The 21,999-nt window shown below is 49.0% G+C and overlaps 1 protein-coding gene across 8 annotated transcripts in view; it reads left to right on the top strand.

Annotated features, from left to right (window-relative positions):
• The window catches only part of MKNK1 (MAPK interacting serine/threonine kinase 1), a 44,440-nt gene extending 22,441 nt beyond the window's left edge, over window positions 1-21,999 (top strand). For all 8 annotated transcript variants that reach the window (XM_035018646.1, XM_035018649.1, XM_035018647.1 and 5 more), the window contains 10 exons: window positions 943-1,040; window positions 3,965-4,044; window positions 5,616-5,689; window positions 8,253-8,357; window positions 11,710-11,765; window positions 15,230-15,325; window positions 17,026-17,220; window positions 17,908-18,072; window positions 19,324-19,367; window positions 20,676-21,999. In XM_035018646.1, the coding sequence (XP_034874537.1) occupies window positions 943-1,040; window positions 3,965-4,044; window positions 5,616-5,689; window positions 8,253-8,357; window positions 11,710-11,765; window positions 15,230-15,325; window positions 17,026-17,220; window positions 17,908-18,072; window positions 19,324-19,367; window positions 20,676-20,910 (1,148 nt within the window). In that variant the 3' untranslated portion in view covers window positions 20,911-21,999. The remainder of the gene's footprint in view (window positions 1-942; window positions 1,041-3,964; window positions 4,045-5,615; window positions 5,690-8,252; window positions 8,358-11,709; window positions 11,766-15,229; window positions 15,326-17,025; window positions 17,221-17,907; window positions 18,073-19,323; window positions 19,368-20,675) is intronic.

Below are 21,999 nucleotides of genomic sequence, written 5' to 3' on the forward strand. Positions count from 1 at the left end.
TGACTTCTGTGTGTGGTATACAGTAAAACAGTGCTTCATTCCCCTTTGTGTCACCAGTGCCTAGCACAGCGCTGGGCACAGAGCAGGTGCTCAGCCAATAAGTAAATGAGTGAGTCATGTCCACTGAAATCACACTCCTTCTCTGAGGATCCCCTAGTTTCCCTACACAGATTTAACCTTTCCCTCCCCCTGCTTTTTTTTTTTTTTAAACTGTGTCTTGTCCTTTTATGATAGGACTTACTAGTGCCTGGTTTATTCTGGAGTCACTTGTCTGCATGTCTGTCTTCCCCACTGGACTGTGACCCTCAAAGGGCAGGGACTATATTTTATTCCTCACTCTGTCTCTATTATGAATTTAATATGTTGTGTGGCACATAGTAGTTACTCAGGGAGCATGGGCCGAATTGAAACTCTGTCTCTATTATGAATTTAATATGTTGTGTGGCACATAGTAGGTACTCAGGGAGCATGGGCCGAATTGAAACTCTTTCACTGACCTCATCTTTAAAATGAGGAATAGAGGGACGCCTGGGTGGCTCAGTTGGTTAAGCAACTGCCTTCGGCCCAGGTCATGATCCTGGAGTCCCGGGATCGAGTCCCACATCGGGCTCCCTGCTCGGCAGGGAGTCTGCTTCTCCCTCTGACCCTCCTCCCTCTCATGCTCTCTGTCTCTCATTCTCTCTCTCTCAAATAAATAAATAAAATCTAAAAAAATTTAAAAAAAAATGAGGAATAGGATGCCTTCGATGTGGTCTGGTTGTTGAGAAACTGAGTCCTGCGATGGCTGGAGAGTTAATGGTCTTCCCTGCCACTGAGCACTACAGAGTCCCTGTGTGTGCCCATGCTGTCACACCAGGGAAGCGGAGTGACAAAAGCTCTTCCTCCATCTGAACTTGCAAAAGCGTGACTTATCGTTATTCCTCTCACCCATTTTACCTCTAGATATGTACAAGCTGACCTCTGAATTGCTTGGAGAGGGAGCCTATGCCAAAGTTCAAGGTGCTGTGAGCCTGCAGAATGGCAAAGAGTATGCGGTCAAAGTGAGTGTCTCATCTGGATGCCAGACTTGACTTCCCATGCAGTCAGTCCTAGCTGGGCCTAAGCCAGATACATTTCATATTCTGCAGTATGGCAACTCCAAAGCGGGACTCACTGGATTCAACTCTTTGTTTCTCTACTTACTTGCCGTGTAACATTAGGCAAGTTACTTAACACTTCTGTCCTTTGGTTTCCGTCTCTGTAAAATGGGTGTAATCATGGGAACTATAGAGTATTGATGTGGGGATAGAGTATGTGTAAAGTGCGTAGAACAATGTCTAGCTGCTGCTTCTTATTCTGAAAAATGGAGCAAACTTCACAGAGTGGACAACCAGATTTGGAATTAGAAGGCCAATCCGAATCTCTGTTTTACCAAACTACTGCTTGACTTTGGGCAAGTCGCTGAACCTCCTTTAGCCTCAGTTCCCACATCTCTAAAATGAGGATAACAACACCCGGCCTTCCTGTCTCAACGGAGTGGTTATGAAGATGAAAATAAAAATGAACTGGAAGTAGAAACACTACCAATTACACAATGCTATAAAGTGATGCACGGTATCACCATAATGAGGACTGAGCACTCAGCTCTGGGGCAGGAGAGATGGCTCCTTGCTACATGACCTTGTGGTGACTCACCCTACCCCTCGGTGCTTCCATTTGCCAGCTCTAGATGGAAGAAGGGATGGATCTGGAGCATTGGTTCTCAAAGTGTAGTTCCTGCATGAGCAGTATCAGCATTGCCTGGGTACTTGTCAGAAATACAAATTATCTGGCCCTATCCCAGACCTACTAAGTCAGAAACCAGGGGTGGGCCCAGCAATATGATTTTAGCCAGGTCTCCAAGTGGTTCTGATACTTGCTGAAGTTCGGAAAGCCCTGATATAGGGCTGTTTTACATTCAGTGTGGAGCAGAATCATCTGGAGAGCTAATAGCACAGAGACCCAGTTTTCTTGGTAGAGGATAGGGCCTGGGTCTTTGTATTTTTTATGCCGTTCCCCAGGTGATTCTTATACCCACCAGAGTTTGGGAACCACGGATCTAGAAACAAGGTCTCATTAAATCCAAGGGGGCAATTCAGATGTATTTCACATCATCCACCTGAGCCTGCAGGTCTAAGTGCTGTCTCATACAGGCAAACCCAGCCAAATTGGCTCCTGAGAGAAGTGTTTCTTCCTGTGACCAACTGGCCATAGTCCCAGCTGCGGGTTAATAAAGGGGAACACTTCTGCTTAAGCCACATTCCCTTTTGTTGGAGTGTTGCTTCATATGGTAACAAAAGTACTACCTCAATTCCTTTTTGGAAACATCAGTATAAATTACAAGTAATTTTTTAAAAATATGCTTAAGTGTGGTAATAAGCCACAAATATAAGTTGATTTTCAAAGGTTTGGGGACATTTATGCATCCATCCAGACCTTTTTCTTCAGGGTTGGATCATAAAGAGGAAAACCCGGCCCTCTGTGCCCCTGGGCATCTTTGGTGCAAACACTGAACCCTGGCTTGGTAATTCTTTGGTTTGAGCAGTTCGACCCACATCTCATATCTCTCCTGTCCCTTGGAAGCTCCCTAGAGATGGTCTACTTCTCCCAGCATGGCCCCACAACATTGGGTTTTATTAGGGCTTCCCTATAGGCATCCTAATGATGAATCCTAGAGTCTCAGGGTTGAAACGGAGTTTCAGGATAATCTGGTCCTGAATTTCTTCCATAACTCCTCAAATAATTGTCCATGTTCTGCGCCCTAACCTCTGATAGCAGGAGCCCGTTACTTCTGCAGAGAAAATAATACCATTGCTGAATAGCTTGCTGCTAGAAGATTCTTCCTGACTTTGATCTGAAATGCTAGGTAAATGAGTGAGTTAAATAGCTTCTGTGCCCCAGCACTGCACCTCTCTGACTGCTTAGAATGTGGGCCCACTGTGGTTTACTACCAGATGTGGACTTGTATAGAATATTACACCTGGTCCTGGGTGTTTGTGCTGTAACACACGGGAGTGGTTTGAAGTATTCTACGCAGCGGTCTGGGAATGAAGGAGCAGGGTGTTACCATCTGTGCTGCCCACTCCATACGTGGGACCGTAAGGCAGAGCCAGCTCTGCAGAAGGCTTTCCCCCAGGCTCTACTCGCAATGGTTTGGGGCTCTTGATGGGTCTGTGGAGATGTTCAGAGTTAGCCAGTCCCTGCTTAAACCACGTGCTCATCTATTGGCTCACCCATGCCTTCAGTTCCTACTTGCCAAGCATCTCCAGGTACAGGTGGGAGAGACAGTGTCTCTAGGTTCCTTGAGAGAAACTGCATGGGACATAGACAGGGATAGGATAGCAAGGGCTTTGGAGGCAGCTCTGGACTTGAGTGCCAACACTTTTACCACTTATCAGAGCTGTGGACAAAATGTTTGACCTCTTCCTGTCTTTTGGATTGCGCTGTAAGAACTAACTGAGACTGTGTACCTGAGTTACTGCCAAAGGGCACGTTCTCTGCAGAACTGCAGGTGTAGAGTCTGAGCTGGGCCTTGGAGCTTTAGTTCCTCTCCACTGCGTCCTCCAGCCCCCTTGCTCTTCCTCCAACCCTGGAAGATCCTTCAGTGGAGGTTGTAAATCTCACCCTTAAGACAGGAAGAGATGCCCTTGAGGTAGGACCTGGGTAGAGGTAGCTCTTTATCTTCTTGCTGGCTGCCTCAGTGTCCCCATAGGCTTCCACAGTATTTGCTTGGCCAGAGTCAAAATAGGCCCCAGCCAGGCTGGAAAGCTTGGGCCGGTCTCGTGTGTTGCTGGCAGAGTCACGGTGCCTGTGTCACCAAGACCTCCTCCACGCTCGCACTTGAAACTGGATGTGGGCTGAATTGGGCCTTGCATTCTCCCAGAGGGCTCCCGCTGAGAGGTGTTTCAAGGTCAGGTGGGTATGACAGATTTTATTCTTTCCATAGATCATCGAAAAACAAGCAGGGCACAGCCGGAGTAGGGTATTTCGAGAGGTGGAGACGCTCTATCAGTGTCAAGGAAACAAGTGAGTACAGTCTTGGGTTACTTGCTGCTTCTCTTGGGAGGATGCTTAGCTGTAGAAAAGGTCATTTCTTACCACCTCCTGACCCCAGCATTTAGCTCACATGCCTTGGCCACAACTGCAGAGGATTCCTTCTGCCTTTCCGTGTTTAAGAGAGAGAGGGGAGAGGAGACGCGGCAGGAGCCTTTGCTTCCGTTCAGGCTGAAGTACTGTAAATAACAACCCAGGCAAGCTGGAAGAGAGAGCGATCCGAATGAGGGGCTGGGAGAAGATGGGGTTCCCTCCTTCAAGTGCCTGTGGGAACAAGGCTGACCGAGTGTCGCCCGGCACACACCGTGAGGGCCCAGCTTTCATGACTAGATGAGGACAATGAGAGCTAGTACGAATACCACCGTGTTCTGTACCCAGCATGTTAGCGTGTGTGCGGCCGCCGCTCAGGCTCCGGGCGCCCGCCTAGCACTCTGCGGGCCAGCTGGGCCAAGGTGGTCTCCGCCCCCGCCTCAGCCGGCTCACCACCAGCTCCAAATGAGTGCTTCTCCCGCGGTGGCTTTCAATCAGGGTCACCTCTAAGACTCTGCTTCTCCCCTCTTCCCTGCACAGCAGGGTCAGCGGGGAGCCAGTGACCAGGTATTGATGGCTTTGTCATTAAGCTTGGAGGATGGGGGCTGCTGTTGATTTAACTCCAGGCGCTGCTTCTACAATCTTCTTTCAAATCAGGCCATTTTAGTCATCTTATTTAGAAGCCGTCACACTAGTGAAAGCCTGGTGTCTCCCAAAGTGGTCAGCATTTTTTGATGAGGGACAGATTTTTATTTTCAGCCCTGCAGCTTCTGAGTTCAGCATTGGAGCCTCTACTTGGTTTATTTCGTTCTTTAAAAGAAAAAAAGCCCCCAACACGTCCGATATCCAGGCCGGCGGCTTTCCTCCTGAGTTCCGAGACGACCTTGTTGGCGGCGCGGGGTAATGCTCAGGCCGACGGAGAGTGCTCACCGGAGAGTGCTCACCGGGGAAGGCCGCAAGTGCTATGGCGGCCGGGAACGCGGCTGTTTCATTAAGCAGCGCTTAGCAGTTAGGGTCTAGCGGTGCCCACGTTGGGCCCCAAGTCTATTTGACAGATGTTTCCATTTTCTCCAGGCAATGTAAATACTGCCCTGTGATTTATGGGCAAGAGGGAGGGCAAGTAATTATTTGCTGCTTGCCTCCAGGACACACACCTACTATTCAGTGTTATTAGCCGCAATTGCTTCCAGTCGGCTGCAGATTTTATTCAGTTTAATGTGACCGGGACTTTTTTATAACTCTACCTAGTGGGTTTTAGGGTTGGGGTTTGACAGCACAGACTTGGTGAAAACACCAGAGACTGAACATTATAGAAAGATAAGGTGACCTGAGTCTTGCTAACACCATTGGCTACTTCTCAAACATGGGTCTTTAATAAGCATTCTGATTTCAGGTTGATTTCTGCCCTGCGACAGGGCATTGTATATTTTTTTCATTGTATATTTGTAAGTGGGCTTTAATATATAATACCATTTCCCTTTTTTTCCCTTTCCTCCTGTTTTTTCCTATTTAAGGAACATTTTGGAGCTGATTGAGTTCTTTGAAGATGACACAAGGTTTTACTTGGTCTTTGAGAAATTGCAAGGAGGTACTTACTGTTGAGTATGTGTTTGGACTTCTGATTAAGACCCAGGGTGGTGATCATCCATCATGAATCCCAGAGACTTCTAAAATGAGTCAAGCTAATAAAAAGGATGAAGGACTTAAAACTGCCCTTGATTTGGGAGAAGGGAGGCCGGAGGGAAGGATGTTAATTAGCATTTTGCAGAGCCTAGAATGTCACCTGTGTGGACATTCTATAAATGCCTTCTCATTGTAATAGGACTCATGTATAGATACATTTAGGCATCAATTTATCAATCCATTGTTTTGATGTGTTCACTATTTAAACTAATTATGGGGTGGAAACTCTTGCATACGTTGTGAAGTCCAGAAAGGCTCACCAGAGGAGAGGAGGGTCCCATGGCTTAGGAAGTAGACCCAGGATAGAGAGGAGGCCTGAGGATCTGTATCCTTCAGATGGAAAGATGCCACTCTTGACCATCACCATTGCTGCCATCACCCACACCCACAGTCACTAGAACGTGTACTCAGGTTGCTTTTCTGACATAGAGAATGGGATAGAGCAGCCCTTGCCCTCACCGTCACTCACCCAGCCTGAGGACAGATTTGCAGGGTGCAGGTTAGGGAGGATATCTGGAGCTGAGTGGGGGGCCATGTGGAGGGGTTTGGTGGTTAAGGGAGCATGCTCTAGACCCAGCAAAGCTGGATTTAAGTGTAGCTCCATCACTTACTAGCTGTGTGACTTTGGGCAAGTCACATAACCTTTCTAAACAGTGTTCTCATCTGTAAAATAGGGATCATGACAGCACTTACCTCTTTCAGTAGCTCTGAAGATGCAGTGAGATCATTCATGTGACATGCTTGGCACAGTGCCCTATGGGCACTAAGGGTCCAATAAATGTCAGCTATTAATATTATTAAAACAATTGGGTATGCCAAAGGCTATCTTAGAAGTGGGTAGCATATTACTGTCTATCTGCCCTTTTAACAAATTTGGAAGCAAGAGACTCACTACAGTAGAGCAAATATGAGACTAGCCAGGAGCCAGTTATCTGGGAATGTTCCCTAGCATGCCGGGATCCTTTCATTGTTTAATCTGACAAGTGGAAGATCTTTTATCCCTTCCCTATGCCAAAACCCAGCAATAAGTAAATATGTGCCATTTTTAAAAAAGATTTATTTATTTGAGAGAGAGCGAGCAGGGGGAGGGGCAGAGGGAGAGGAAGAGAGAGAGAATCTCAAGCAGACTCCACGCTGGGCACAGAGCTCCATCTCAGAACCCTGAGATCATGACCTGAGCCAAAGTCAAGAGTTGGATGCTCAACCGACTGAGCCACCCAGGCGCCCCTGTGCCATTTTTAAGATGCAGAGATAACCCCTCCAGCCCAGAAATACTGACTTCCAGTCATGAGCACAGAGCACATGGAGCCAGGCCATGTGCTCATGCCCTTGCCCTGCTCAGCACCACCAAGACATTACATTTAAAATGCTGGGGATCATCTGTAAATGTATTGCTTAGAGTGCAGCCCTGCTGAGGCCAGAGCCATTGCAGTAGGTAAGGAGACTGGTTGATTCAGGGCAGCCCATGCCCCCAGCAGTCAGACTACACATCCAGTTGAGGGGCAGTCTATACAGGTTCTAAGGCCAGACTTACTGGGCTTAAGTCCTGATGCCTCCACTTACTGGTGTGTCATCTTGAGCAAGTTGCTTAGCCATTCTTGGCTTCAGGTTCCCCATCTATAAAACGGAGATAACTATATTTTGTACAATTTGCACAGTTGTGGTTAAGGCTAAGATAATCTATTTGAAGACTACTACATAGTGCCTGGCACATAGTAACTACTCAATAAATGTTAGCCGTTGCCAACAAAAAATAATATTATTAATAATAAATAGGAAAGTCAGAGGGAAAGCACTTTTCCCCCTTTTTCTAGACTTTCTAGACCTTTACATATCTGTTGAGGGTGTGGCATTTCTGTTTGAAAGCTTGTGCTCTTGTTTGGATCTGAGATCAGATGCAGAGGAGGAAATGTTCCTATGGAGAGGCCCCCCAACCTCATGTGGATTCACTTTTAGTTCTTTCTTATTTCAGAAGCCAGATCTGCCTCAATGGCATTAATATTTTTGGTCATGCAAATAGTTTTCTCTCCCTTCTGTGCTCATCATGGGCAGGCACAGAAGATGGCAGTCCAGTTCTGTTCAGTCCAGTTTTTTTTTTAAGATTTTATTATTTGACACAGAGAGATGGTAAGAGAGAGAGCACAAGCAGGGGGAGCGGCAGGCAGAGGGAGAGGGAGAAGCAGGCTTCCCGCTGAGCAGGGAGCCCAATGCGGCGCTCGATCCCAGGACTCTGGGATCACGACCTGAGCCGAAGGCAGTTGCTTAACCAACTGAGCCACCCTGGCGCCCCATGTTCAGTCCAGTTTTGTGCTGGTAGCTCCTCTGTGCCAAGTACCACACTTGGTGCTGGACATTTAGTGATGAATAAGGCTGTGTCCCCACCCCAAACTTGTGCAGACTTGACCTCTGAGAACTTATACTTCCTAGGGCCCGAAACGTCATACCTGTGTGTCTCTTCTGCTCCCCAGGCTCCATCCTGGCCCACATCCAGAAGCAGAAGCACTTCAATGAGCGAGAAGCCAGCCGAGTGGTACGGGATGTGGCCACTGCGCTTGACTTCCTGCACACCAAAGGTGAACCAGGCCTTTGCCTCGGTGATTGGGTTGGACCGGCCAGCCTCTGGGGACGGAAGGGGAGGGGCAGATCAGGCAGAGAACTAGGCCGGGAGCTAGTGCAGTTCACAGCCCCACGCATGAGGGTGAGGGAGTGAGCCAGAATGGTGCTGGGCTTTGGATTTGGATGGCAGGCAGATGTGGTGCTATTAAGAAGGGTAGAGACACGGGAGAAAGAACGGGGGGAAAAAGACTAAATTTCATGACGAATAAGATGTATGAGTGTGTGGGTATGGATGATCTCCTTTTCCTGTCCTAGAAGGATGCAAGCCTCATCATAATACTCTTCTAGTATAAATATTTGGGTGTTTTCTAGTTTTTGTTTTTAAAGATTTTATTTATTTACTTGACACAGAGAGAGACAGCGAGAGAGGGAACACAAGCATGGGGAGTGGGAAAGGGAGAAGCAGGCTTCCTGCCGAGCAGGGAGCCCGATGCGGGGCTCGATCCCAGGACCCTGAGATCATAACCTGAGCCGAAGGCAGTTGCTTAACCAACTGAGCCACCCAGGTGCCCCTTCTCGTTTTGTTTTGTTTTGTTTTGTTTTTTTAACTCAGGACCCTGTGATTAAGATCTGAGCTGAGATTACTTAACCAATTAAGCCACCCAGGCACACCCTTCTAGTCTTTTAAAATATGTCACCTGTATCTCTCTTTTCAAAATCAGCATGATAGTATATATCTAGTTTTATATCTTGTTCACAATAAATGGAAAATGCATTTTTCTACTAACGTGGTTAAGTTTGAGGTATCTGTTGAACATGATGGTAAATTGCAGGTTGCTGTTGTCTGAATTACACTTCAGTTTACAGTCCCTTATCTAAGACTGATCGTTTAAGAACTTTGATAGTGAATTAAATCTTTTTACAAATTGTTTTTGTATTTCCATAAATATGTCTGATGGTTACATTTTTAAAACGTGCCTAACAGCAGTGCCATGGAAAAACTGATTCTAGCGTTACCTTTTTACCAGCTATGTGCTCTCTCAGTAATGATGTCTTCCCGCAGAATTACAGTGAGAAGAGAGGTAATTACTTCATCAACAGTAGTTAAACGCTGCTCTGGTTAGCGTGCGGCACTATTCTCGCTCGCTTACAGAGCGGTGTGGGCCTGTGTCTGAATCGTGTATGTATAACACAGTTGGGGCACAGTGCCCGGCATGTAGTAGTTCTGCAAGAGTGTTCCTTCCTCCACCCTGATCCGCCGCCAGACAGAAAGCATTTCCATTCCTAATATTAATTCCCTTAAAATAAAGCCATCTGTCTGGTGATGGGAGGGGGTGGATTGAATAGTTGGTAACTTAGCTCTGCTCCCTTCCCCACTGTGGATATTGGCCGGCCACATAGGTTGTGAGAGCCCCAGGCCACTTCTAGGCGCTCTGGGCACACATCCCACCTTGTGCCAGCAGCTCAGTGCATGCTGGAGGCATGTGTGCAGGGAGTTCAGCCTCACTGGTCCTACCTCGTTTCCTCCTGTGGCTGAAGGGAGATCTCCACGCTGACAGTGGCCACGTTGGACGCCTGACTGGCACATGGGACGCAAGTTCCTAGAAGGGGTGTTTGTACTTTCCCCAGCATGATGAATAGCACTAGTTCTGTTTCTGAAAGCCGGGATGCATGTAGGTAACACCTGCTTGACAAAGATTTACAACTGTTCCCCAAGCTGCCTCTGCAGATTGCAAAACTGGGTCACGCTTTTTGCAAGACCCATACCTTAGAGGGGGGCAGAGGCGGTTTTATTTTTTATTTATTTATTTTGAGGCAGTAAAGGGAACAGAGTTGGTGTGGTGTTAGGAGTTCTGAAGTGCTTGCTAACATCTAGCGGACCAGCTGCCCATGTGACTTGAAGTTGGGGTGAAAAACAATTTCTAGCTGAACTTGGCTGTTTTCTAAATAACTTCACACTGGGAAGATGGATTGGGCAGGAATGGGTCAGCCCGGAAACAAGTTCCGCACTTTTAAATACTGGACATGCTGCAGCTTAACCTCTGGGAAATGAAGCAGAGCAGCTCGATGGCCGGCGTGTTCACAGAGGCAGGTCCGTTATTCCGGCATGGCGCTCAGTTCTCAGGCTGGGGGACAACTGGGCCATTGGCACCCATTTGGAGAGCAAGGCTCCATGTGTGGCTCGTGATCCTTCTGTGGGAGCACTTGCTGTAATGGAAAATATCTTTCACTTTTAGTGCAGCAAGCTGTAGCCCGACTCAATTTGTACAGCCTGGACTGAGTTGCTCTGGGTTCTCATTCAATTAGGTGACTGATGAAGTTACTTAGCCTGCTAGAGCTCAGGTTTTCCCTCCCTGGTGAAGTGCCTCGGGTGGGCTGGGCCTCTGCCTCCTAGCGGGAAATCGGAGGGCGGCCTGAGAAGTTGGTCATCAAGGGAGTTTTAGGAAAGCAGATTCTGCTTTTTCCTATGACTCCGTGAATCCTCTGCTACTTTCCAGTACTTCTGAGCACCAGCTCTTTGGCTCTTGCTCAACCTTCCAGCCCTTCTGTCTCTGCATTGTGCATTCTGCAGAAGGAAAGAGAGATGGAGTTTCTGTGTCCACCACGCCCTATGAGTTGGTTCTCTGTCCCTGTCTTTGGTCAGAAGGTGGCTTTTCCCCACATGCCTTCTTGGCCAGGTCAGCAGCTTTTAACCCCTTATGGAGTAAGCTGCTGCCTGTGTCTCCTTCAGGAAGTCTCGCCAAAATGCAGAGGAGGGAGGTGTCTCTTAAGAACAGTACCCTCGAGCCAAAGCAGTCCTTGCTGTGCTTCCGACAGGACTGTCTTGGACATGCAGAGCAGGTGAGAAGGGGATTGGACAAGCTTTGGAAGATTTGTTAACTAACACTTGGTCCTCTGAACATGCAGGGAGTCCCACCTAGGGAATCATTTTTTTTTAAGTCAGCCACACAAGAAGAAATGAGGTAGAGCAGCTTCAGCCCCCTGAGATACTCTTAAACAAGGCAATGATTATTTCTGCATTGCGGTTTCAAGCATGGCCATTTGCAGGGCTCTTCGCTCTGCTTCATATTAGGCTTCTTATTCTTGGTTGTCACTGCAGTGCTGAGAGGTGGGCTAGCTGGGATTCATTTAGCCCCCTTCTTATCCCTGCCCGACTTCTAAAGCTTCGGCTTCAAAAGAACTTGCAGAATCAACGGTGCTTTTGGTTCGTCTCTGGTTACTTCTGCCTCCTGCAGCTCGTTGATTTTTTAATGTACCATAATTGGGAATTAATCTGCGAACAACAGCATTTGGAAAAAATTAATTGTGTGTGGAATGTTTGATAATTATGTGCATATGTTAACCATTTCTTTGCTCTTGTCATTTCAGGCATCGCTCACCGCGATCTGAAGCCGGAAAATATACTGTGTGAGTCTCCAGAAAAGGTACTTAGGGCTGACTTGTTGGGGGTCACAGTTTACACTGAAGTGGGGAAGCCACCTCTATTTTCAGTTGGGTCGTTAGCAGTTCTCTCAGCCTCAGGTACCAACCTGCACTGATTACTATGGACACATGAGAATGTTAGACCAAATGTGTAGTGTTTCTGCATTCTAAATCGGGTTAATCCCTGTCTCTTCTTTGCTCTTTATCAACAGTGTGATTGGCTTACACCTGAGAGTTTGTAAAACTCTGCACGAAATGAATGTTTTCTAGCCCAGTGCACCTGTCTTTAGAGCAGCTGGTGTGAGCCATAAACAACTCAATCTTCTGTGAAGCCAATCTTTGCCTAGAAAGGATGTTTATGCTACGGTGTATGCCAGCTAATGCCCACCACTTGAAGTACTAATTAGGAAGCAAGTTCCTGAAAAGGGTTTCTGTTTCCATTTTTATTTCCAAAGATGCCCATTAAAAAGCAAACATATAGATTGGGTGTTGAACAGATGCATCCTATTTTAAACTTTACCTTAACCTACCAGTAAATGGAAGTGTTTGCACTTCCGTAAGCATATAAGAATTTGACAGATTCTGTGTTTGTGTGGAGGGATTGAGGCCCTGGTGGTTTTGCTGGCACACATTCATGGCTCTGTGTGTATGTATATGGGTGCGTATGTATGAACACACATTGTCAGTCTGAATTAAGGGATAGCCCATAAACAGAAACGGCTGCAAGAGAATGTGGTGAATGTAAGCTGCTCCTTACAGCTCTTTTGTGGGGAGTAGTAATACATTACCTCAAATAAGATCTTGTGATTTCCTGTCAGTGGCTCTGGCATAAGACTTTATAATTTGTCACCATTATCATTATGATTATTAATAATAATTATAGTTAACATTTCTTGAGTACTTACATTGTGCCAGGCACTTATTAAGTATTTGTAAAATCTCATGAGGTGTAGGTACTATTACTATTCTCATTGTATGGATGATGAAACTGAAGCTCAGGTAGATTAAGAAGCCTGTCCAAAGTCACTCAGCTGGTAAGTAGTAGGGTATATAGATTAAAACTAAGGTAGTCAGTCTGGCCCCAGAACTCCACAGACACTCTGATCTACTCTCTTGCCTCCAGTTCACAATATGCTTTCATGGCTTTTGTCCTTTCATTTGATCTTGATGGCTCAGGATTACTGCCCCTTTTCTATGGTTGAAAAACTAAAACTAAGAGCAACCCAAGCATCAAAAGACATTATCCAGAAAATGAAAAGATAAGCCGAGAATGGGAGAAAATATTTGCAAAGCATATATATGATAAGGGTTTAATATCCAAAATATAAAGAACTTCTAAAACTCAACATCAAAAAGACAACCCAATTTTAAAAATGGGCAAAGAACTTGAATAAACATTTCCCCCAAAAAGTACACAGATGGCCAATAGCGTATGAAAAGATGCTCAACATCCTTGGTCATTAGGGAAATGTTGATCAAAACCACCATTAGGGGCACCTGAGTGGCTCAGTTGGTTAAGCATCTGCCTTCAGCTCAGGTCATGATCCCAGAGTCCTGGGATCAGGCCCCACATGGGGCTCCCTGCTCAGCGGGACTGTGCTTCTCCTTCTCTCTCTGCTCCTCCTCCCGCTCATGCTCCCTCTCTCTCTCTCAAATAAATAAATAAAATCTTAAAAAAAAAAAAATTAGACACCACCTCACAGCTGCTAGGATGGTTAGAATTTTAAAAAGAAGAAAAAACCAGAGAAGAGCAAATGCTGATGAGGCTGTGGAGAAATTGGAACCCATGGCCAGTGTGGGAACAGGAAATGGTGTGGCCACGGTGGAAAGCAGCATGGCAGTTCCTCACCAAGCTAAACAGGATTACCATACCACTCAGCAGTTCCACACCTATGTATATACCCAAAAGAATTGAATACAGAGGTTTGAACTTGAACATCAGTGTTCATTGGAGCATTATTCACAACAGCCAAAGCTGGAAACAACCCAAGTGTCCATCAATAGGTAAATGGATAAACAAAATGTTGTCCCTCCATACAATGGAATATTGTTCAGCCACCCAACGGTAGAAGTTCTGATCCACACTACACCATGGACGAACCTTGAAAGCAGTATGCTAAGTGAAATAAGCCAGACACAAAAAGGCAGATATTGTGTGATTCCAGTTAATGAAACATCTGAAATAGCCAAATTCATAGACAGAAAGTAGATGAGATATTTACTGGGTAGAGGGGGGAATGGGGAGTTTCTACCTGATGGTTTCTGTTTGGGATGATGGAAAACTTTTGGAAACAGATCCTGGGGATGGTTGAATAACAGTGTGGCTGTAATTAGTGCCACTGAATTATACATTCAAAAATGGCTAAAGTGGATTATTTTATTTTATATATGTTTTATCACAATAAAAAAAAAGAGAGGTTAAGTGAAAAAGAAGGGTATAACAGAGAAGGAGGAGGAAGGGAGGGGAGAGGAAAGAAAGGAAGGGAGGAAGGGAAGTTGAGAGACTTTCGGCTTCCCCAGCAGGTCAGCGGCTGAGCTGGGACTCCCACAACCAGCATTTCTGAGGGGCTCACTGTGTTGCTTCCACCATGCAGGCCATTCTCCTGCATGCACGCGAGGTGCCCTCCTGGTCAGCTCTGGAGATGACTCACGCTGTCTGTGGTTTCAGGGGCAACATCCAGTTTGGGTGACCAGCCCTCCCAGTTTGCTCGGGCCCGAGGGGTGTCCCAGGATACACAGCTTTCAGTGCTGCAACCAACAAAGTCCCAAGCAAGCAAAGATGAGTTGGTCACCGCAAGCCACCTGAGGTGGTACCGTCCACTGAATGGGCCACAAAGAGCCTTTCAGGAATACATATTTACTTCTCTGATTCTGCAGCCTACACCATCATTTGTCATTTGTGGGCAAGATTTCTGAAGGTTTGCTGCTCGTTTTACTAAGTGCGCATCAGCCTGGCACCACGTAGCACGCACATTTTCTCTTAGGAAGTGAGGAAAGAGCGTGGGGCAGAGGACACCTCAGGATAAATTCTCAGGTGATTTTTTTTTTTTTAAAGATTTTATTTATTTATTTAAATAGAGCGAGAGAGCACAAGCAGGGGGAGCAGTAGAAGGAGAGGGAGAAGCAGGCTTCCCGCTGAGCAAGGAGCCCGATGCAGGGCTCGATCCCAGGACCCTGGGATCATGCACTGAGCCGAAGGCAGACACTTAACCATCTGAGCCACCCAGGCGCCCCTCTCAGGTGATTTCTAACCCAAGGACAGTAAACATGACATGGCAGAAAAAGCTGGGCTTTGGCATGGCAGCCGTAGAGAGAGAGAGAGAGAGTATGTGTGCAATAGTTAGAGCCAGCGAGTGAGAGGGGAAGGAGCGAGGGAGGGTGAGTGACTGTGTCATAGTCACATTGGTCTCCTGGTGTCCTTGGGTTTCTTATATTTGTAACCTTTGCTTTTTGCGTTCCTTTTCAGGTGTCTCCGGTGAAAATCTGTGACTTTGACTTGGGCAGTGGGGTGAAGTTGAACAACTCCTGCACCCCCATAACCACACCAGAGCTGACCACTCCAGTACGTATGGCTGGGCACCCTGTACCACCTCCTTCAGGACTCCTGTACCCTTGGAGTACCCCCAACCCAAAGCTGGAGTCCAGAACAGAGAGCTAAGGAAGGAAAACCTAGTGTTTCTGCCTGAGTTGTCATTTGGCCACTTTGTGAGCCACCCCCACCCACCCCATCAGGGCTTAGTTGCTAATGAAACTGACATGGGAGCTTTTTGTTTGGGGCAGGTCCTCTGCCAATGATGAGACAAATTGTATCTGTGGGAACAGGCTGAGGGCTGACTCCTGACCCAGGTAAAGACAGACACTAGCCCAGGCCAGCCCTTTGCACCTGAGCACACGATAGCTCTGAGTCCCACTCTCCCTGGCAGCGTCTCAGCACATCCCCCTCTGATGGAGGAGGGGCAATGTGGTCTCTCTGGCCAGAATTGAGAGGTCCCAGCTCTCCACATGTAGGATCATTTGCCTGAGTTATCCTGTTGCTTCCTTCACTTCACATTTCATGCCCAGATGTGCAGCTGGGAGCTGTTCTTCCTTAGACATCTCTTGTACATACCCAATGTACTATAATTATTATGAGTCTTTTGAGATTTGCATGTTTCATAAGTGATTTTTCCTAATAACCTTTTTTAAGACATGCATTTCAATGTGCTTGTATCTTACTCTAATTGACATTATTAGAAATGTTTCTGTATTAGCTTCTACTACACTGAGGTACCTTGTTCTCAAAGTCATTAACTCTAATTGCCAATAATATGGAAAATGTCCTTTCTCCACTTCCTGTCTTCCCATCTAATTAGTTGTGTGTGTTGGGGGCCAGGGAGGCATCTCTTGGCAAGGCTGCAGTAAGGAAGAGGGGAGCAAAAAGAATTTGTTTTGTTTTTATCAGCATCTTATATGCAAGGATGGAAGGAAAGAATCCCGAATTCTTGTACTGGGATTTGAAACCAAATCCCTGCCCCCTCCTCGTCCTTCGTTTTCCCATCTATAAATGGGAGAAGTGGGGAGATTGGATTTGTTCTAAGAGCTTTCCCAGCTTGGATGGACTCTTAATTCTGAATTCTTATACCTCCTTGGTCTAAGCTGGCAGAGAAGCTTGGCAGGGACTTCACTTTAAGAACTCCTTGTCTTATGGGGGCGCCTGGGTGGCTCAGTCAGTTAAGTGTCCAACTCTTGATCTCAGCTCAGATCTTGATCTCAGGGTCGTGAGTTCAAGCCCTGTGCTGAGCATGGAGCCTACTTAAAATTAAAAAAAAAAAATGAAGAAGAAGAAAAAGAAAGAAAGAAAAAAAAAGAACTACTCGCTTTATGGGACTGGATGTCCACAGACCCCCTCCCGGACCCGTGCCCCTGGTACATTGAAATGCCTGTACATTAGGTGACTGTCTGCAGAGAACTGAGCAGCTTCTTGACCAGGTGCCTCTGCCTACTGGAGAAGGACCTGGAAAGATGGGAAGGTGACCTGGAACTGGTCATGTGGATCATGGGGAGCACTAGGACTCCATTTACAAACGCTCAGTTAGCCCAGCTTTTCCAGGTGCCTTGGTGGTATCAGGTGAGCCCTCTGGCCGGCTTTCCTGGCAACTCCTTGCTCTTCGGTGCCATCCTCCTGCTGAACTCCCATGACATTATGCTCTTTGCCATCTCCTCTCCCTGTGACTAAGCCTCTCTCTTCTCTACCATTTCCCCTCCCAACCTTGGCCCCCACAGTGTGGCTCTGCAGAGTACATGGCCCCGGAGGTGGTGGAGGTCTTCAGGGACGAGGCCACCTTTTACGACAAGCGCTGTGACCTGTGGAGCCTGGGCGTAGTCCTCTACATCATGCTGAGCGGCTATCCCCCCTTCGTAGGTCACTGTGGGACCGACTGTGGCTGGGACCGGGGAGAGGTCTGCAGGGTGTGCCAGGTAAAGTAAGCACAGCTCAGGGACCCGCTGCACGGGGCCTGCCAGGGGGTCAGCGTGGTTGGGGCATGCCCAACAGGACTGGGCTGGGAGGTGTTCCTGCTCCGGAAGGGGGTCTCTAGTGCCTCTTTCCCCTTCTGTCCAAGGGCCCACGACAGGGTGAGAGAGAGACAGGCTTAGCTGGGAGTTCAGGGGAGAGCTGTTAGAGCAGACCATACCTGAGCTAAGCCTTCATACATGAGTCTTGCCCAAGAAATAGAAGCAGGAGTGGCAGTACCAGCCAAGACATGGAGGAGTGAGACAGCTGCATGTGTATGGGGGAAGAAGAGTAGAAGTGTAAGGTTGGCAGTGGGGGGAGCTATAACTGGACAGATTGCCAGGAGCCCATTTGTGGGGGCCCCATATGAAGGGCTGAGGAATTTGGGCTGTGTTCCCTAGTTGGCATTCCCCAGGTGTCACCTGCCCAGCCCTCCAAGTAGCTTAGCCATCTCTGCCCGACAGGGGCATTCTGTGTGGTGTGATGACTTAGCAGGGATGGGGAGCCAGGGAGGGCCCTGGCCTGTAGCATCCCCAGGCCACGAGCTGCAGCTTCAGCTAAAGCCAAGGGGACCCAGGGTGACCAAATCAATGGCAGGCACATTCCGCTTATTCCCTGGTAGCGTGGCCTCAGGAGGAATCTTCTTTACCTAGAACAAGCTGTTCGAGAGCATCCAAGAAGGCAAGTATGAGTTTCCTGACAAGGACTGGGCACACATCTCCAGCGAGGCCAAAGACCTCATCTCCAAGCTCCTGGTTCGAGATGCAAAGCAGAGACTGAGTGCTGCCCAAGTTCTGCAGCACCCTTGGGTGCAGGGGGTGAGTAACCCGGGGAGGGGCGGCAGTCCACCTCCTGAGGCCTGTAGCATGGCCGTGAGGAAGCTTTTAGAGTAGCGAGTACTGGACAGCAGCCCAGGTGGCTGACCTCAGCTGGAGGGAGACCAGCTTCAGTCCCTGCCCATGTGGAGTGAAGTGGCCACTGGCGTAGCCCCGGAAGGAGCCCCTTACTGGTCATAGACTTGGCTCTAACCTTGGCCTCGGACTAGGCTCCTAACTGAGCCTTGCCTCTCAGGAATGAGCAGAGGCCTCTGGGGGATTTGGCACACGCATCTACCACTGGCAGAGGCACACATTCTCAGAAGCAGCCTGGTGTTGGCGTTTGGGGCCTGTGGCACCCTCCCCTCAGACAGACACGTCATGAGCTGAGAATGCTCAGAAGCAGGGCCTTGCTTCCCTGCTTGCAGTGAGGATGCATTCGGGGCACAAAGGTTCTCCTCGTGGTTCTGGGGTGCAGCTTGCCTAAAAGGCAAATGGCGGTGTTTTCCTCAAACAAAGGATCTAGGTCTTTACCAGAAAACATTTTCAACCATCCTCCTTAGTTAGGCATGTTACCTGACTTCTGCCCCTCCAAGGGGTCTGCCAGACCTCCTGTGATTTACCGTGTCATTGGTCTGCCAGGCCCTCGCCAGCCTCGGTGGCCCTTCCAGTGGAAAGAAACAAACATTGCCAGCCCCATGTTATAGGGGGGACCCAATCTAAGAATTTCTGAGTGGCTGATTCCTAGCCACCCAAGAGTTGCTAAATTTACTGAGCACCTACCCCATGCCAGACTCTGGTGATACTGGGATGAGTAAGACCCAATCCCTGTCTTCTTACTCTAATGGGGAGGGGGAGACAAGGGAATAAATTATGGGATCGTGTAACAAATGCTTATCAAAAGTGCTAGGGGCACAAAAGGACGAGGTTCCACCTCTGCTTGGACAGGGGTAGGGAGGTGGCAGGGGTGGGAGAATGAATGCTTCTCAGGGGAAGTGACCCTTGAGCTGGGTCTTGGAGGATAAAGAAGACTTTGCCAGGCAAAGGGAGTGAATCTCCATGCAGAATCAGCTGGGTTCAAGCTGTCCTTTCTTGCTCTCTCCTTGGAAGGTCTGACCCTGCAGGCAAGCTTGGCCAAGTGTCTGTGCTGGGCCAGGAGTCTGTAGTAGCCTACCCACTCTGCACTGGTGTGGGTCGGGCAGCTCTTGAAGGAGGGAGCAGTGCTTACCCCCACATCTGTCCTTCCCATTCTAGCAAGCTCCAGAAAGGGGACTCCCCACGCCGCAAGTCCTCCAGAGGTAAATGCTCCAACCACACCTGATGCCCTTCTTTCTTTGGCTTTGACTTTCCCTCAAACTCTCAGCCACGTTGGGGTGGAGGTGGGGTAGGGAGCCTAGCTCTAGGCTCAGATGTCATCCTCCTGAAGGGGCTCCCCGGCCTGCCCTCTTTCCCCTCTTCTCTGCTGCCACCTGACGGCCTCCCCTGCCCTCCAGCTCCTTCAAGGCCCCTCAGGTGCTGTTTGCAGGAGAAAAAACTGTTTCCATGTCTGCTTGCATCTAACTAGAAATCACCATTTATAGCCCAAAGACCTTATCTGTAGGTCACCCCAAGGTTCCCTCCCTCAGCTGCGGGTTGGTGACAGTAGCAGGAGGGGGCACTGTGAGGCAGTAGGACCAGTTGTCCTGTCACCACTAGACACAGTAATAGTAATGACCACGCTATAGTAAATGCATACCACACGCAGGATATGGTGCTAAGGGCGTTACAGAGATTCTATTCATAATCTTTATGATAAATTTAAAGGAAAGGTGTTCCTATTACCCCATTTTATGGATGAGAAAACCAAGAATAGAGATTGAGGTAACTCACTCAGGGCCACACAGTTGCCTTGGGGAGTTGGACTTTGAACCTGGATCGTTTGACTCTGGTGCCCTTTAACACCAGACCGTGTTCCTAGTGAGCACTGCCCTATTCCCAAAGGACCAGGGCTACCACACTGTGGGAAGCCCTCCAGGGAGCCACCTCATGACCAGGTGCTGGGAGTCACACGGGAAGTCTTACATCACTGTAATCGCCACTGGGGTGAGCCAGAATGCTGCTGCCGGGGGTGGGCCGGCCTGATTCTCTGGAGCTGCGTCCAGGTGCCTTGAGGCTCCGAACCTGTGGTCCACCTTAGAAGATGTATCCAGCAGACCCACGTGCCTGCTGTATGCTAGCCCGGCTGGGCCCCGGGATACAGACACAAGGGCCCGGCCCCTGCTCTTGGAGCTCCCCACCCTGACGGGGGAGGGGGATACATGGGGGCGCGCTTCATGTGCCAGGCCCTTCCTCTGGGAGAGCTGGGTGCAGAGCGTGGGAGCGCGGAGGAGGGTGCTCTGAACAGAAGGGGACATTTGTCCCAACTCCTAAGTCCAAGGACTGTAGTTGAGGCTCAAAGCCATTGCAGCCTCAGTGAAATCAGATTGCAAACCTGGGCAAGAACGACTCTGCGGGGGGGGGGCAGGGGAGGGAGGAGCAGCCCAGAAAAAGCCTCGGGGGGTGCGGGAGTGGGCTGGCCAGGGCGCTGAGCCCTGCTTCCCTCTGCTCTGTGCTGCCTGCCCCTGTAGAAATAGCAGCACGATGGACCTGACGCTCTTCGCAGCTGAGGCCATCGCCCTTAACCGCCAGCTTTCTCAGCGCGAGGAAGACGAGCTGGCAGAGGAGTCCGAGTCGCTGGTCGAGGGCCTCTGCTCTGTGAGGCTCTCCCCTCCCTGCAAGTCGCGCCTGGCCCGCCGGAGGGCCCTGGCCCAGGCAGGCCGCAGAGGCGACCCGGAACCGTGCCCAACTCCCGCCGCACTCTGACCCACTCCGGCCACGGCTTCCCGGACCTCGGCCCGCCCGGTGCAGCCAAAGTCTGCAGAGCACGCAGAGGAAGCTGCTCCGTGGCCCCCCGTCCTGGCCAAGGCCCTGAGGTTCCCACCCAACCCCCCATCTCCCCGGAGTCTTCAAGGGAAAAGCTCCATCCGGAGGGGTTATCTTTGAAAAGGAAAGCAATCACTTGTCACTTTGCATAATCGCCTGCGGCAGGGACATCTCTGCCGGGCTCCCGCCCACCTGCTCACCCGCCTGCAGATCCAGGATCCGCCTGCTCTCCTGGGCGGGCGGGCAGCAGCGGGCTGGGGCTGCGGCCTTCAGGGAGCCAGGATTGAGAAGCGGCAGTTGACAGAGGCTCTTGACTCTCCCTACACTGTCACTGCCCCCCCCCCACCCCCGCTGGTCCTTCCTTTGTCCTCCGGATGTCCTCCCCTCGGTTGAGTGAAGCCATCCCCTCAATTCAGGAAAGGGCAGGGAGCCTTCCGCGTTCAGGAGGCCAGATCGGTCTTCCAGTCTGTGGTACGGGAGAAGCACATAATCTTTCTTTGCTGGGACCAAAACGTGTCCCTCATTTATCATCCTCTTCCTTGTTTGGGATTGCTGCTGAAGTCCGTATTATTTCGTTTAAAAAAATGTTTGTTTTTTTAACCATGCACTTGCAGCAAAGATGGGACTTTAAACTCCCACTGCAAGCCAGCGGATTTTCCAGAACATGTCATGGCGTGCTCTTCCTTGAATGTCCATGCATGTGGAAGGTTTTATTCAGCTGTTTCCTGTTATTCTAATTGGTTTTAAGCTGTTAAGATGACGAGTGACTTAGAGGCTGTGTCTGCTGGAGGGCAGCACCAGTCCAGGGCAGTTAGAAGGGGCTCCGTGCCCGATGTAGCACCAGATCGCAGGCAGCCCTGGTCCGAGCCATGTGCCGGCCTGCTGCCAGAGAGCCTGAGGGCGCATCTGGTCCCCCGAGAAGCCGAGCTGCCCAGCTGCCTAAAGAAAATGGATCTGTACAAGTCAGACAGACACACAGCAGTGCTATTATACAGTGTGCTTGTTTTAATAAAACTGTTTTAAATTCTA

This window comes from Mirounga leonina, unplaced genomic scaffold (genome assembly GCF_011800145.1).
Source record: "Mirounga leonina isolate KUSES-001 unplaced genomic scaffold, KU_Mleo_1.0 Mir_173, whole genome shotgun sequence".
NCBI classification, from domain to species: domain Eukaryota; kingdom Metazoa; phylum Chordata; class Mammalia; order Carnivora; family Phocidae; genus Mirounga; species Mirounga leonina.